At 32.0% G+C, this 16,326-nt stretch overlaps 1 protein-coding gene across 1 annotated transcript; it reads left to right on the top strand.

The window, feature by feature from the left end:
• Nucleotides 1–15,360, top strand: LOC123659005 (conserved oligomeric Golgi complex subunit 1). Its single transcript, XM_045594287.1, has 13 exons — nucleotides 1–263; nucleotides 782–949; nucleotides 1,198–1,346; nucleotides 2,166–2,320; nucleotides 2,755–2,983; nucleotides 3,656–3,788; nucleotides 4,071–4,243; nucleotides 4,535–4,834; nucleotides 5,344–5,578; nucleotides 6,038–6,377; nucleotides 6,706–7,146; nucleotides 7,758–7,940; nucleotides 15,062–15,360. Exons 1-13 carry the CDS (start codon nucleotides 127–129, stop codon nucleotides 15,212–15,214), a joined length of 2,796 nt encoding a protein of 931 aa, XP_045450243.1. The 5' UTR covers nucleotides 1–126; the 3' UTR covers nucleotides 15,215–15,360.
• Nucleotides 15,361–16,326: the final 966 nt, after the last annotated feature.

Below are 16,326 nucleotides of genomic sequence, written 5' to 3'. Positions count from 1 at the left end.
GACGATTTGACGCACTGATTTGACGTAACAGATTTATAAACGACAGATCGAAATCGGCTGTTTAATTTTAGCAATAAACATTTTTACTGAATAAAATATTTAATATTAAATGAACGATACATAACGATGGAGCAACCGAACTTACTGGACATAGTTCCAGATCAACTCTTTCAAACTTATTCCATAAATGAGATAGATCAGGTACAGAAAAAACTCCAGTATGAAATAGAAAGAAAAAGAGAAGAATTACGAGCTATGGTTGGGTAAGAGTAATATATAATAAATTAAATACTTGTACTAATATATTTTAAGTTCAAAATATCACAACAAAATCAAATCATCGTTCTGAAGTAATATTCAGATATTTAACAAGTTTCCTAAAATTATATTCTGTTTATTATTATATAGGTTTACAATAATACGTATAGTGCTCAGCAATCTTCGTTTACTTAAAGCCTTAAATCTGAGCTAGCTCAGTTAGCTTATAAATGACCTCCAATCAAGATGTCCTTGCAATCAAGGGTTTCTTATCTGCACATGACAATTGTTTATAAAGGCCATACAGAAGTTAGGCATAGTCTGAGTGTGTGTGTTTGTGCTAGAACTGTTAATAGCTATGTACAATATATTTTGTTTTGCTGGGGGTTGTTGAGTGTCAAGAGTTGATTTTTTTGTACCTATGTTTGTTCATAAGTGGTCTCTGATTAAACTTTGTTAGAATCTTGAGTACATCATATTAACAAATTTACAATATTTGTTATATTATTATTATTCTAAACAGAGAAAGATACAGAGACCTGATCCATGCGGCAGATACAATAGAGGAAATGAGAGAAACTTCAAGTAGTACTTTAAAACACATAAATGAAATGATGGTAGCTTGTAAGAACCTACACGACACGCATTTAGTGGGATTCAAGATAGATGAAAGAAGTATCCAGAATCAGAGGTAAATTGTGATGCACTTAACTTTTATATTATTACTTATATTTTTGCTATAGAGTATTATAAAACATAAAATGCTAAACAACATTATTTTAATCAAACAAAAGTTGTTTGTGTTCTTTTTCAGACTTACTATAATTATTTATATAAAAGTAAAATCATGTTTAAAATTACTAATTTATAGTTCAATCTTAATTTTCCATAATAGGTATTACAAAAATGTAAAAAGTATTTCTATGTTCAAAAATTTAGTTTTCAGGCCACTGCAGATCCTGTACATTCCATATCAGTTCAAATAAAACTGTTGATGGAAATACCAGAAAAAATTTGGAAGTGCATACATGCTAATGATTTTGTGAAAGCCGCTCAGTTGTTTATTATGGCTAGACATATAAATACAGGTATTGTTTTGTTTTTAATATCACCAAATAATTGAAAAGCCAAATTTAAAATTGTAAACTAAAATCTAGAAGAGAAATAATACATAATTATAATAAACTGTTGTGTACTGTTATTTTAGATAAGTTACGTGGCTTAACAATATCACTGTGCACTATACTTACTATTTTTGTTCTATTCTTGCTTTGTTTATTTTTTGTTTATTATGAAAATTATATATATATATATGTCGGCACTAGCGCTGTCATACGCAATTAGAAAGGAATTTATAAACAACAGATGCAACGATCACGCCACCTAGCACATCGTTTGATAGTCACCTACCCTCATTCATTATATTACTCGAATTATTATGAGGAGTATAAAACGAACGGTGCTACCTCGGCTAAAGTAGGCTTGGCTCTGGCTTGGTACGATGCACTTGTTGTCCTGCTAGTAGCTTAACCTAGACTCTTTTAATAATTAATTTGTGCTCGAGCACTGAAGGTGAGTGTTGATACGTATCTCAAAGAGGGCCTCCTTAAACCTACACCTAGGTCACAAGTCCCAGGCACTGCTCTGAGTTACTCCCTCTGCCACACGATGGACTCGGCACCCGCATGGTGAATGCATCGAATAAGAAGTTCGGCCCCCTCCCCGTTAACTTATAACTATCTTTTGTTTCCTCATATTGAAATTAACCAGTCTGACCTCCTCTTACTTCCGACATATATATAATTTTTAAAATAAACAAAAAATAATATATATATGTGCTATCTTGTAATTAACTTTTTTTTTGTGTTAAAAATGTATAATAACTATGTAATACATTATAATTCAAGGTTTGAAACTTCATATTGGCGGTAAAAATGTAAAGCCAGGAATGCAATCATTGCAGAGGCTAGTTCAACAACAATGGCACTCAGTGTCTAACCTTAGCCAGACTATTGTAGACATGTGTGGGCAAAGGTTGCAAGATGTAGATATTAGTGTTGAGGTAAGTCTATCTAAACACTAAAAATATTAACATACTCATATAATTTATTTTACATATTCATTTCTAATTTTAGTATGTCGAGAGATTTGTATGTCAACAGCACATATATATAATATACACATTAATATATTTCTCATATTAATGTGTATATAATGTTAATTGCAGAATATGTAATTTTGATGTATAGTGAACATGGTAAAATCATCAAAAACTGTCATGATAAAAAGCAGTTTAAAAAATTTTTTTACTAGTTGTCTTTGTCTTGTTTAGAAGAAAATTTTGAAAATTGTCTGTGGTAATAGTTTTAAAATAAATATGATATTCTTAAATATATTAAAAAAAAGTTAATTTATTGTAATTATAAAGACTATGACTGTGATCATAAATCATACATAGATTGTAAACATATGTATATATATTTTTTTATATTCTAGGTTGCCTGTTCCTGCCTAGTTGGACTATATTTACTAGATTCCCAAACAATGGTACAATTACTGAACACACTCATTGGCCTCCACAGTAATAGCAGTCTCAAATCAACATTACAGTTCGACCTTGCACAGATACTAGAAGGCGATGTCAAAGCACAGATTAAAAAGAAAATCGTCAATGGTGTAAAAATTGTTTTAAAGACTGTGGAACTTGTCTATGCTTGTTTTGTGGGTGAGTCAATTTTGAACTTATATGCTAGTTATTAACCGACTTCAAAAAGAGGAAAATATTCAAAATTTGACTGTATTTTGTGTTACTTGATAAATTTACTGATGTACCGATTTTGGTGATTTTTAATTTTCTTAATCGATAGCTGTTGATTGTTACGTACTTCCATTTAAATTTTATAGAGATAGATGAGTACATTTTAAATTATCTGCTGATAATGTGCAATTATTATTTTTTTTGAATTCCCGTGTTGATATAACATGAAGTCAATTTTTTTTTGTTTATGAGCACAAATACAAATATATTTATAATTATTTGGTTATTTATTTACACTTTTTTTTCACACCAACACAGAAGTAACAAATATTGAATTAAGTAAACAAAAATAATAAAGTTGCATTAGTTGCAACAGGCGGCCTTATCGCTAAAGCAGCGATTTATTCCAGGCAACCTTTGGGCAGAGGACTAGAATTGATTGTTAGTTGGGATAGGGGCGCAAAATATATACTATCAGACATAAACATAAGTATATATTATATATATTCATACACACACACAAATACATACAAATACATTATACACCTACATAATTAAAGCAAAATATAACCATATTTTGTAGAAAATTTAATTATTTTAATTATTAAATTCTTTTATTTTTATTTGAAAACATTATAGAAAATGAAGGAGGGGTAGTGTTGGTGAAACTTAATGAACTATTTAAATCAAATTCACAACCTTTGCTCGAATTGGTTCAATTCAGTGATCCCGCGGCTTTAAAATTATTGCCTTCGGCTGTAACGAGTTACAGGTAAGACAATGGCGATTATTGATTTTTGATACTTAATTAGGGCTAAAGTTGAGTATATAATGGTTTATATATTAAATTATTAAATAGTTTTTTTTTTCTCTTGTTTATTTCCTTGTTGGATACAAAAAGTTCATGTTTAGTTTTAAATAAAAAATTTCCGTTATATTTGATACGTAAACTTTTTTTGCACCAAATATGGTAAAATAAAAGTTAAAATTAGAGTTAAAAGTGTCCCTGGATTTCTGAAGCGTTGCTGATATAAATTGTTACTTATTTGTCAAGGTTATCATCAAACAAAGAACTACAGCCACTAGCGAAAAGCGAAATAACAGGCTCGGTACAAAAGTGGAGTGTTTGGGTTAAAACATTTATCAATGAAAATGTTCAAGCACTATTGCAGAACATCACAAGAGTGAAAGTGTTACACGAAATACGTCAAGAGACCTTCAAAATTGGTAAATATATCTAATGTTAAAAATTTTGGGTAAGGCTTTAGATTAAGAACCGTCGAAATATCTAAGCTCAAAATTTGACCGTTTATCGACATAATTTCGTTACAAAAAAAAAAAAAAGATCCCAACCTATCTAACTTCATAATGACGATTCTTAATCTAAAGCCTTGCCAAATTTTGTTGTATAACATTTTTTAATTCATAATTTGTACCGTCCTACTACTGAGTTCATTTTTTCCCCACTGTAGGTTGGCTAGATAATTACATTACCAATTCAATTCAACTTTATTTCAGAATCCCCACCAAACTGGAGTTCGATATGCCAATCCTTAGACATTCCGGAAGTACATGTATGGTGTCATTACTTCCAACCCTTACTGACATCCCGTGTCAAAGCGATCATAGACAATCGATGGCAGAAAATCTATGATTCTTTTAAGACTCAGCTGTTAGTGGACTTAATAAGGGTGTCTTCAGACGGCGAGGTTGAAAAAGAGGGGGATATCAATTGGTTCGTGTGGAAGGATCTTATAGGCGATACGGTTATTGAGTCCAGGAGTGAAGTTGTTAGAGTTATGAATGGTTTGATGAAAGGTACATTGGATTTATTTGACACATTAATAAATTAAAGATAAACTTAAGTTTACGATAATTACCGCGGGTTTCTCTAGTACATGGGCCTGATTTTCTGCTATAATATACAATGCATTGTATTTTGTGTTAAGAAAATTAATTTTAAGAAATTTCCCCGGTGCAAGAGCATAATTGTCTGTTATTTATTAAATATGAGTTATTAGTTTCATATAGATGAGTCCATATCTTTTTAAATAGCTCGTAAATGTCTCAATGTAGGGCGAAGGTTATAAATTGAGCATTACAGTTATCAATTATAGATTGAAAAGTATCAGTTCTCATTTTCTGCCGAAACGAGGCTTTTTGCCTTTCTTCAAAATGCTTTTTATGCCATCAAGCGAATTTCGAAAATAAGCTAATAAACACTTAAAATCCAAAATATTCTAGCTTGAATTTTAGCACGCAACTGACTTATACTACCATACTCGGCTTGTTTGAAACAGATTTTTAATTTAAATTTATTTCCAAAGGAATGTCGCGCCAAGACCGTGGCTTCACACCAAATTTAGAGAAACTCTGCCAAACATTGGACGATGAACTTCAGAAACTTTTAGATGATTTAAAAGAATATTTGTACAAAGATAAAAAGCTCGTAAAAGATAAGCTTTACGTGTACGACTATGATGAAGATTTGGATCAAGTTTATATTGACAGAAGCGAAATTGAGGAATATTTAAGAGATGCATCCGACAGACACATACAAAGGTAGATAGATAGATACTCTTTATTGTACACAATAACAATCAACACAATAACATATTACAAAAAAAAAAAAAAAACAGTGTACAAAGGCGGTCTTATCGCTAAAAGGTATTGTAGAAATTTAAAGAATTTGCTTAAAAGTAATATGTTAGTGTTAAAAGTATAGTTTTAGCCAAAAAAAAAACGTATCGTCATCTGTAAGAATACCTGTTGTCAGTCTCAACTATTTATTTAAAAAAAAATCTTAGATTAAAAGAGCAAAATTGTAACGTTATACATTAAAATAACCAAAGACAAAATATGAACAATAAGCGTGGGATAAATGGTTTACTGTATTCACCAATTATTTGTACGCAAATTAATTTTTTCTAATCTAATTCCTAATCTCATATTTTTGTTGAAGTATTTGATTAATAATTAAATAGTAATTTTAAAATTTACATAAAATATAATTATCAACAGCATGCTACAATATATAAAAGCGTGCTTCGAGGAACAAACGCTTCAATCAACAGAATTACAGAGGAAAACAACAGCTATATACACGGCGAGATTCGTTCAAGCAATAACTGTCCTCATACACAACTTACGTAAATGTTACATTAATGAGGAATATAAAACAGTTTTAACTGTAAATGAAGATGGTTTGAAGAGTTGGAATAATATTTGTGGAGTTTTGAAGCAGAATTATCTGTTTTGTTGGGGGAAATGGCTGGATTTAGTTGATTCGAAGATACGGAATTTGACCCAAGATTTGCCTCAGGAGTTTACATTGGAAGCGAATATCGATTATTTGATGATGGTAGGAGAACTTTGTTTTTTTTTGTTAATTTTATTTTGTAAAGTTTGACATAACCTAAGACATTTTAGAAAATTAATTTATTATGAAAAATGAAGCTAATGCGCTGCAATCCTTAAAAAAATAATGCCGTATTAAAATTTTTATAGAAGGATATTACAAAATAAGTTCTATATAAATAAAAAATGCTTAATGACAACTATATAAAGAAATGTTTTATCAAAGATAGGAAATGTATTAAAAAAAAATTAAGAAGTTGTCTTTCTGATACATTTTATATAATATTTTAAGCTTTCATTATATTATTATAATAAAAGAATAAAATTTTTAGCAATGGGATGTGATAAAAATTGAAGAGAAGGACGAAGAAGGCAATGCAATAGAATCAACAATCAAAGTACCGGCTTGTCCTTCGTTAAAACTACAAGAATACCTCTACGCAATTAGCCGAATACTAGACGAAGTGGTCCCTCATACATTACCATCAGAAATACACACAACCTTCATAGAGAACACTATATCTATCACACTCGCACATTACAATAAAGTCATAAGAGAAAAAGAGAAAGATATAAATCAGAGGTGTGCGCTTCAACTCCTAATGGATGTAAGACATTTGACGTTACTGATGGTTCCAAGAGAGAATAAGAAGGCAATGGATATGTCTCACGACATATGTGAGTTTCTGAGGCAGAAAATAGACCCCTTCGACTATGATGTTTTCTATCCATATATACAAACTAATTTGAAGAGATCGGTTCAAAGAGTTCAGGTTTGTATATGTTTTTGTAAACGTCGGTTGTTTGTGTGTGCGTGTGTTTGTTGTGTGTACGTTGTTCAAGAAACACTTTTTCATATATTTTTTTTTGTGCTCAATCACAAAATATAGAAAGGAACTTTACATTATAGTATTTGTAAAGTACTTTGTATTATAAAGTCATAATAATTATTATTTAACACACACTATGTAATAATAATTATGACTTATGATACAAAATTACGACATAGCAATATCCAAATTTAAACGCCGTAAAAAAAATAAAAAGTTTGTCCATTCCGTCGCTTTCGGAAAAACATCACGAATCATTACAAGCAGAGGAAAAGTGGCTGAAACAAACCATTAAAACCCTGTAACCTTGATTTCTGCCTAGAAAATGTGTAATATTCCTAAATTCAATCAGATTATATGTATATAAAGATAATATTCTGAATATTACAATAATACACGTGATTTTTGTGCTAAAACCCCACCACATATCACTAAGGGGTTTAAAAAGTTGCTAAAATCCTGTAATTGATGGACGACACCTAAAATAAATGAAAACGTTATAGCGTAATAATTAAAAGCTTACAAGCATAACAAATTCATCATTTAACTTTCAGACATTATTAGGTAGTCTGATCCTCCATCACGGCCAGTTAACCGGTATAATCGGAACTAAACCGGTACTATCCGGCGGTAGCGGAGACAAGGCCGCAACACTACTGGCAGCAGTCGACACCCACTGGTTCTCAATACTGCCTGTCGCTACCCCGGCTAGTGTTCACAAGAAACAGGAGAAACAGGTAGGTTTTGAAATATTTATACATGTATAATGATATGATACTCCATCGTGTGACGTAATCGATGTAATATGGTCTAATTATTTGTTCGCAAATGAAAAAAGAACCGACTTCAATAACACGTACAGTTAATACAACGTTGGTAGACAACGTATTAGAGATAAATCAAAAAGTACTTGTCAGATATCAATCAAATTTAAATGTGACCATGTAACAAGCACCAGCTTTCGATTAAAAAATAAAGAATCATCAAAATACAGCCGTTTTGAGAACCATCTCTTTTTTAAAATCGGTTAATAAATGATTCTGTTGAGTGGTATCAGCCACGTCAAAATGACCAATACAAATGTAACGTACATTTGTATTGGTCATTTTGAGTGTAACCTTGACCACATCCCTTTTAATAGTCGAAATGTCGGGAACTTAATAATACTATCAATAAACATGCAAAAATTTGGTTTTCCATTTAATTTATAAGTAGTGTTATTAGATTCGTCGTCATTGATTTTTTAACCGACTTCAAAAAAGGAGGTGGTTACTCAATTCGACCGTATATATTTATAAATATATATATACTAGCTGTGCCCGCGGCTTCGCCCGCGTTGAAATTAGTGTGTCGCAATGTTTTCCCGGCAAACTTCCAGTGAAACTCATCAAAATCGGCTAAGCCGTTCCGTAAACCTTCCTCTTGCCAATGGTGGAGCCCTCTCTCCAATGGTGAAACCGCATAAAAATTCGTTCATTAGATTTTGAGCGATTCGATCACATACACTTTTGGGGACTTTGTTTTATAATACACTAACTGTTGCCCGCGACTACGTCCGCGTGGTTATGAAGATATGCATTACTTGCTTTAATGCAAATTATTTTTTTATTTCAGTCACTTGAAATGCTTATCAAACTAAGTAACTTTTTAAAAGGCACAATTTAGTATAATTTAATAGGTATTTTTATAAAACCTCTCTATACACCAAATTTTATTTTCAGGCTGTATATGTTTCATACAAACTATCAACCCAAATTAAACCCCCTTAGCGGTGGAATATCGTAAAATCCGTTCTTAGCGGACGTCTGCTAACTATAATCTACCTCCCAGCCAAATTTTATCTTTGTCCAACCTGGATGGATAGACCATCCAGCAGTTTTTGAGTTCTCGTGATGAGTGAGTTAGTGACCTTTCTCTTTTATATATATATATACGATGCATTATTTGGACACCTCCTTACCATCTATAGAGCATATATTTTCAATTTCAAGTCTCTTACTTCAAAAACATAAGACTTTCATACAAACTTCCGACCCCCGTTTTTATCCCCTAAGGGGTCGATTTTCGTAAAATCAGTTCTTAGCGGATGTCTACGTCCTATAAGGAATCTACCTGCCAAATTTCAAGCTTGCAGCTGTCATAGTTTCGGAGATTTCGTGATGAGTGAGTCAACCTACCATCCCCCGTTTTAACTCCAAAAGGGAGTCGATTTCTAAAGATACATTATTTGGTCACCTTTCTACCATCTATAGAGCATACATATTAAATTTCAAGTCTCTAACTTCAAAAACATAGGACTTTCATACAACCTTCCAACCCCGGTTTTATTCCCTTACGGGTCGAGTTTCGTAAAATCAGCTCTTACCGGATGTTTACGCCCTATAAGGAACCTACCTGCCAAATTTCAAGTTTGTAGCTGTTATAGTTTCGGAGATTTCGTGATGAGGGAGTCAACCTACCATCCCCCGTTTTAAACCCAAAAAGGAGTTGATTGCTAAAGGTACATTCTTTGGACATATTCTCATCATCTAAAGAGCTTATATTTTAAATTTCAAGTCTTACTTCAAAAACATAGGACTTTTATACCAACTTCCACCCCTCCTTAACCCTTTAGGGGTCGAGTTTCGTAAAACCCGTTCTTAACGAATGTTTACGTCCCATAAGGAGCCTATCTGCCAAGTCCCAAGTTTGTAAGTGTTATAGTTCCGGAAATTTCGTGAATAAGTGAGTAAACCTACCATCCCCCGTTTTAACCCCAAAAGGGAGTTGATTTCTAAAGATACATTATTTGGACACCTTCACACTATCTATAGAGCATATATTTTAAATTTCGTCTCTTACTTCAAAAACATAGGACTTTCATACAAACTTCCAACCCCCGTTTTACCCCCTTAGGGGTCGAATTTTGTAAAACCCGTTCTTAGCGAATGTCTATGCCCTATAAGGAGCCTATCTGCCAAATTCCAAGTTTGTAGGTATTATAGTTTCTGAGATTTCGTGATGAGTGAGTGACCTTTCGCTTTTATATATATTATAGATATTATAGATATTGATAGCGTTATCGGACACTTGTGATGTAACGTTGCCTTATCTGAATGGTCTGATAATACATCTATTTATTTTAAACTTTATATAATATTTATAATGTTACTATTTATATATTTTGATTTTTGACGTTTGTACAGAATGATTCAACGTTTGAAATCTACATTCTATGATTACATGGTAAATATGTGTGCGTGTGTGTTGGAGAGTTCTAACAGTCTTAGATAATACTAAAAATACTGATATGCTGTTAATTAATTACTTATTTAATAACAATTAGGACCATATTATACTCATTATAAATTATTGTTAAAGTAGGCAATAAGTATATCACGTTAGATGGGGTTAAAAACTTGAAATTAAGTATCCTATGACGCTGTTATCATATCAAATTCTTTATGTTTCAATATCAACAATTATCTAAATTTATACTTCTTTAAAATGTATTAATATGACAAGCTGATACAAAAACCTGCTCTTATAGATAAAAAAACCCAACCTAAATTAAATAAAAGAACAGGTTATTTACACCTTATAAATTTAATGCAAAAATGTTCAAAACACCTGGTACAAAAAGACTGCAAGTAAGCTATTATAGATGCAACGGGCATGATACACTTTTATTAACCTTTTGACCGCCGTAGTCACCTATACTTGACAAGGGCTCGCGAGTCCTGTGCGCCAGCGACGTCTATAGGTGACAAAAAACCCGGACCACAAAAATATTAAATAAAATTATTAAAAAAATGTTTCTAGTATTTTAATTCAACATTTATGAAAATAGAATATCAACGCAACATTTGAGTATAAAAAACAAGTCTTTTAGAGCTACACGTACTGAGAAACATTGAAATAAAAACATGCATTCTTATTCCACGTAAATGATATGTCCCGAACGCCGAAGTCGTCTATAGTTGACCGCTAGGGATGTGACGCAAGAGGTATAAATAAATAATAAATAAATAAATATTTACAACATACACACACGGTCATCATTCTGTTCCTAAAGTAAGCAACTTAATGCTTGTGTTATAGGTAACAGCTGACTGGTATAGCTATATTTTTTTTTGATAAGCATACATATAAATAATACACATATAAATAAATATATATTATACCCAGACTCGGGGTGGGAATCAAACCCATAACCTCCGGAGCAGAAAGCACCTGCTGACCTGTAGTCACTACAAACTGCGCCAACGGGCTAGTCAAAATGGTATAGATGATTTATATATTCTTTATTGCACTTTAAAAAAAATCATAATTACTAGTCATTTTTGCAATTAGCTATTCAAAATTCAACTCAAACTTGTTACATTTTCTATAAATAATTTGATATTTGAATAAAACAAAAGATAAAAAACATAAAACTATCTATCAAATCAAATAAACTAAAATCAATCAAATCGCCATAATAAATCTGATATCTCAAATCTGGCGCATCTCTAGCGCGTAGTCATTAATCCGTTCTCTACACGCCGTTGTCAAGTATAGACGACACGCTGATGACGTCATAAGCGAATAGCGAGAAAACTAGTGAAGTTCAAAACGAGCGATACCTTAGAACATCGTCGCATTTTGGAAGGCGTCGATGATTTTAATAATATACAATTACCAATAATTATTTTTTTATTTTTTTCATTTTTTTTATCTAAGGTTAAGAGCAAAGTTACGATTTTCTTTCTCATTCTCAAAATCATCTGGCAGCATCAATATCATCTCTAACCCCCACTCTCATAAAAGCTTTTTTCTGAGACCCATGTCGTGTCGTGTGTCGTGAAATATTTGATTTGTAATATTGCTACTTACTCAATACTGTTTTAGTACTATTTGCTACCTAAGCAAAAAAATATTTAACGCATGTAAATATTTCTTTTAAACTAAGGCTGGCATCGACCGCACCGATTATATTAATTTGCTTCATCGGATCAACTATTGAGTTGGGTAACAATGGAACACGGGACACTATGAAACAGTGTCGATAAAAAAAACACAATATATATATATATATATATATATATATATATATATATATATATATATATATATATATATATATATATAAATTCTACACTAATTCGTGTGGTCATGCTTCGATCAATTACAGCGCGTCCTGTGTCAAACGAGGACGTAGTGAAATATGGCGGCGTGACAACGATGGAACTGTGAATAGAAAAATATTCCATTTTTAACCGACTTCCAAAAAAGGAGGACGTTCTCAATTCGACTGCATTTTTTTAATGTATGTTACTTCAGAACTTTTGACCGTGCGGACCGATTTCGACAATTTTTTTTAATCGAAAGCTGGTGTGTGTCATTTGGTCCCATTTAAATTTATTTGAGATCTAACAACTACTTTTCGAGTTATATCTAATAATGCGTTTTTACTTGACGCTTTTTTCGTCGACCTACGTTGTATTATACCGCATAACTTTCTTCTGGATGTACCGATTTTGATAATTCTTTTTTTGTTGGAGAAGAAGATATCCCTAGTTTGGTACCATGATAAGGAAATCAGGATCTGATGATGGGAACCCAGAGAAATCGAGGGACACTTGAAAATCCGTAATAACTTTTTACTGGGTGTACTGATTTTGATAATTTTTAATTTTATCGAAAGCTGATATTTATCATGTGGTCACATATAAATTTCATTGAGATCTGATATCTACTTTTTGAGTAATCTTTGATAACGCGTAGTTACTTGACTATTTTTTCGTCGATCTACGTTGTATTACTCGTCGATGTAATTGAAATCGGTTTTTTTCGTTTGCGAGCAAACACAATAATTCTTGTTCAAAAGTTGAGATTTCTTTTCAAAGTACTTTCTTTTTAATAAAAAAGTTTAAAGAATAGGTAAATGATATTTTTTTTTTTCATTAATCTTAATCATTTTGTCTATTTGAGACAATTGTGTGGAAAGTTCAAAAACTAACCTAACTTTTTATAAAACTCGTTTGAAACGTTGGCCTTATGGGGCACTATGGAACGGGGCACAGTGAATACTGTTCTAATGAACCTTAGATAATAAACTGTTATCTAATAAGATAATAATTGTGTTTGCAGGCAAACGAAAAAAACTAACTTCAATTATATCGACAAGTAATACAACGTAGGTAGACGAAAAAATAGTCAAGTAAATACGCATTATCAATCAAAAAGTTGTAATCAGGTTTGGATGAAATTTAAACGTGACTACATGATAAACATCGGCTTTCGATTAAATTAAAAATCATCAAAATCGATGCAACCAGTAAAAGTTATGCAGATTTTCGAGATCTCATTATCAAATCCTGGTTTCCTTAGCATGGTACTACACCGGGGTTATCTTCTTTCCAACAAAAAGAGAATTATCAAAATCGGTTCATAAACGAAAAAGTTATCCCCGAACATAAATAAAAAAATATAAAATATATATCGAATCGGTCGAATTGAGTAACCTCCTCCTTTTTTGAAGTCGGTTAAAAAATTACAAATTTGAATTCGGTTAATTTTTTTCTAAATTACTTTTCATGTATATATCGATTCGATTCGAAATCGATATATAGCCTGCGGCTTCCTTGCGTGCGACACGGCACGTCTCTAAAGAGAGTTTCAAAACCGTAGGCCAGCTGCGCCGTAGTCGTCCAGTCGTGACAATGACGTCATGGCGATAGAAAAGAGTGTTGTGCTTTACTACGATTATTTTTGTAATGTTTGATTTTTATTTATGTTGTTGTAAGTATATATAACGAGTGCAAGATAACACAAGAAAAATATTAAAAAATAAACCTTCCTAGATTATATAAGTAATCATTTATTGCATAAAAACCAGCAAAAACAAGTCACTGTGTGGTACTCGATAACGACTTTTGGCAGCACTATTTTTTTCGTAGGTATTTTTGTTTATTTTATGCCTTGGCGTACAGGGCACGGGAATGGTTTTGAGGCGTGGCGGTCAAAAGGTTAAACGAGCGAATTTAGATTTCCAATTGTTATCTGTGTTTGTCAATGTTGAGTTATACAACTTCTTTTTAAAGTTGTTGGCGGCGCATTATTGTTAATTGTGTGCAAAAATCATGTCTGCTAATTTTCATTTAGTGTATGTTCGAATTATTTAAATTAAATAACATTAACAACAATTGAATTGGTATAAATATCATTGGGACCAACTTCTTACATTCGCGAGCTAATTTTGATCCTTTGTGCTTTTTATTAATACTAAAGCACACATACATCCTTCATGTGAATTAGGAGTTTAGCGAATTCGTAATATTTTTATTAATTACTTTCATTACCTTTTTCTTAACCGTCACTGAATACACAACTGTGTTTTTTTGTAAAAAAAGTTATCACACAATATTTTTTTTTTCAAGAATAAAAAATATTGTTGTGAGGTCAACTCAAGTCAAACAACTCAAGTCTCAGGTCAAATCCTAAACATAACAAAAGTTTTAATTATCACAACCTAATCTAAATTTTAAATTGGAATTCCACCTCACTTCTCCATCCCCTGTGTGCTGGTGCTTTTGGAAGGAATTACAGAAAAGTTAGAAGAACAATGTTATTAACAGAATAGTTCAATATTTTTGAGTATTATATGGAAATAAATTACAAATTACAGCCTTACACACAACGGACCTCAGCGGGTCGAGGAAACTTGTGTCCCTAAACCGAAAATACAACATACACCTCTCACCATAACAAATATCTGTATGGCCTATACAGACATTGGGCACTAGCTTTAGACCTAACGTTGTGACTACAATGTCAAACGTTTCGCAATTGAAGTTTTTACATATTTCCTTACTACATATGTTGTTACTTTTCACAGGTAAAGAAGAAAACCGTATCTGCGAGTCCGAACAAGTCAAGATCGGATATTTCTGATCTCATGACGAGTTCCTTGCCGATAAACTTCGCGAACGCTCGATCGGGGGCAGCGTCCTTCTTCAATTCTATGACCTCAGACTGGTTCAGCGGTTAATATATAATTTTGTTTGAAGGCTGTTTTACTTGCTATAACTACGACTGTATTGGCGTTTTTATGCATTTAGATGATGAACTTTAGCAATGGTTGAAATAGTTATGACTTATTTTGGTATTAAATGTCAGCTTTTTTTTTTTGTTTTCCGTAAGCATTTATTAACTTGTGTTTTAAAGGGGGGCAAGACATAATAAATTAATTTTAGAGTGAGACTCATTTCGGGGTGAGATATTTTGGACAGTAAAACTGACATTGTATAAGAATGAGAGAAATTGTTTACACTTTTTCCTAAAACTCTCCACATAGGCTCGCCATTCGCAATTATGTTTACGATTAAACACCGTAAAAGAGCACTACATCTACCTACATGGAGTGTCATTCCAAAAACTTCCCTACATAGTGGTCGGTTACGTTAGGGAAAGACCTTTGTTGTTGACAGTCTCACTATGGGAACAACTATTTCAATTTAATTCTAATACTAGCTATGCCCGCGACTTTGTCCGCGTGGAATTTAATAAAAAAGGTTCAGTTCGCAGAGTTATAAAATAAATAAATTTCTAAAATATAAGTAGCCTAAGTTACTCCTTACTACATCAGCTATCTGTATCTGAAAATCCCGTCAAAATCAGTCCAGCCGTTTCAGAGATTAGCCGGAACAAATAGACAGATAGACAGACAAAAATTATAAAAAAAGTTAGTTTGGTTTATGTATCATGTATACATCCATATGCATTTAGTAAAACGCGGTTATTTTAATATTACAAACAGACACTCCAATTTTATTGTATAGATGTATAAATAATAATTTTGCCCACAGTTGAAAATAAAAAGTGTCTATTTCACAACGTGTTTCTGAGGGAACATTCTTATTTCTTTTAATTTTTGCGTTATAAAATCAAGGTGGCAAGTAAATGAATTGTCGCGGTACGCTGTAAATGTAAACGCAAGTGAGACTGCGCTGGACGTCAAGTTATTTATGTAAAATTAAACTATTTTATGTAATTTTATTTAATTAATAGTGTAATAACAGTGTTATTTTATTTGTAAATAAATATTTTATTAAGAATTTTATTGATATGACTTATTTGCTCTTTATTTTCCCTGCTAAATAT

Source organism: Melitaea cinxia, chromosome 13 (genome assembly GCF_905220565.1).
Source record: "Melitaea cinxia chromosome 13, ilMelCinx1.1, whole genome shotgun sequence".
Lineage (NCBI taxonomy): Eukaryota > Metazoa > Arthropoda > Insecta > Lepidoptera > Nymphalidae > Melitaea > Melitaea cinxia.
This window is presented reverse-complemented; position numbering and strand designations above follow the sequence as displayed.

What these genes read in the sequence shown, in the direction of transcription:
- LOC123659005 (XM_045594287.1), top strand. Translation starts at nt 127, where the DNA reads ATGGAGCAACCGAACTTACTGGACATAGTTCCAGATCAACTCTTTCAA. An exon ending in AGAAGTATCCAGAATCAGAG is followed by an intron (nt 950 to 1,197) that starts GTAAATTGTGAT and finishes TCAAAAATTTAG; the next exon opens with TTTTCAGGCCACTGCAGATC. An exon ending in TCCGACAGACACATACAAAG is followed by an intron (nt 5,579 to 6,037) that starts GTAGATAGATAG and finishes AATTATCAACAG; the next exon opens with CATGCTACAATATATAAAAG.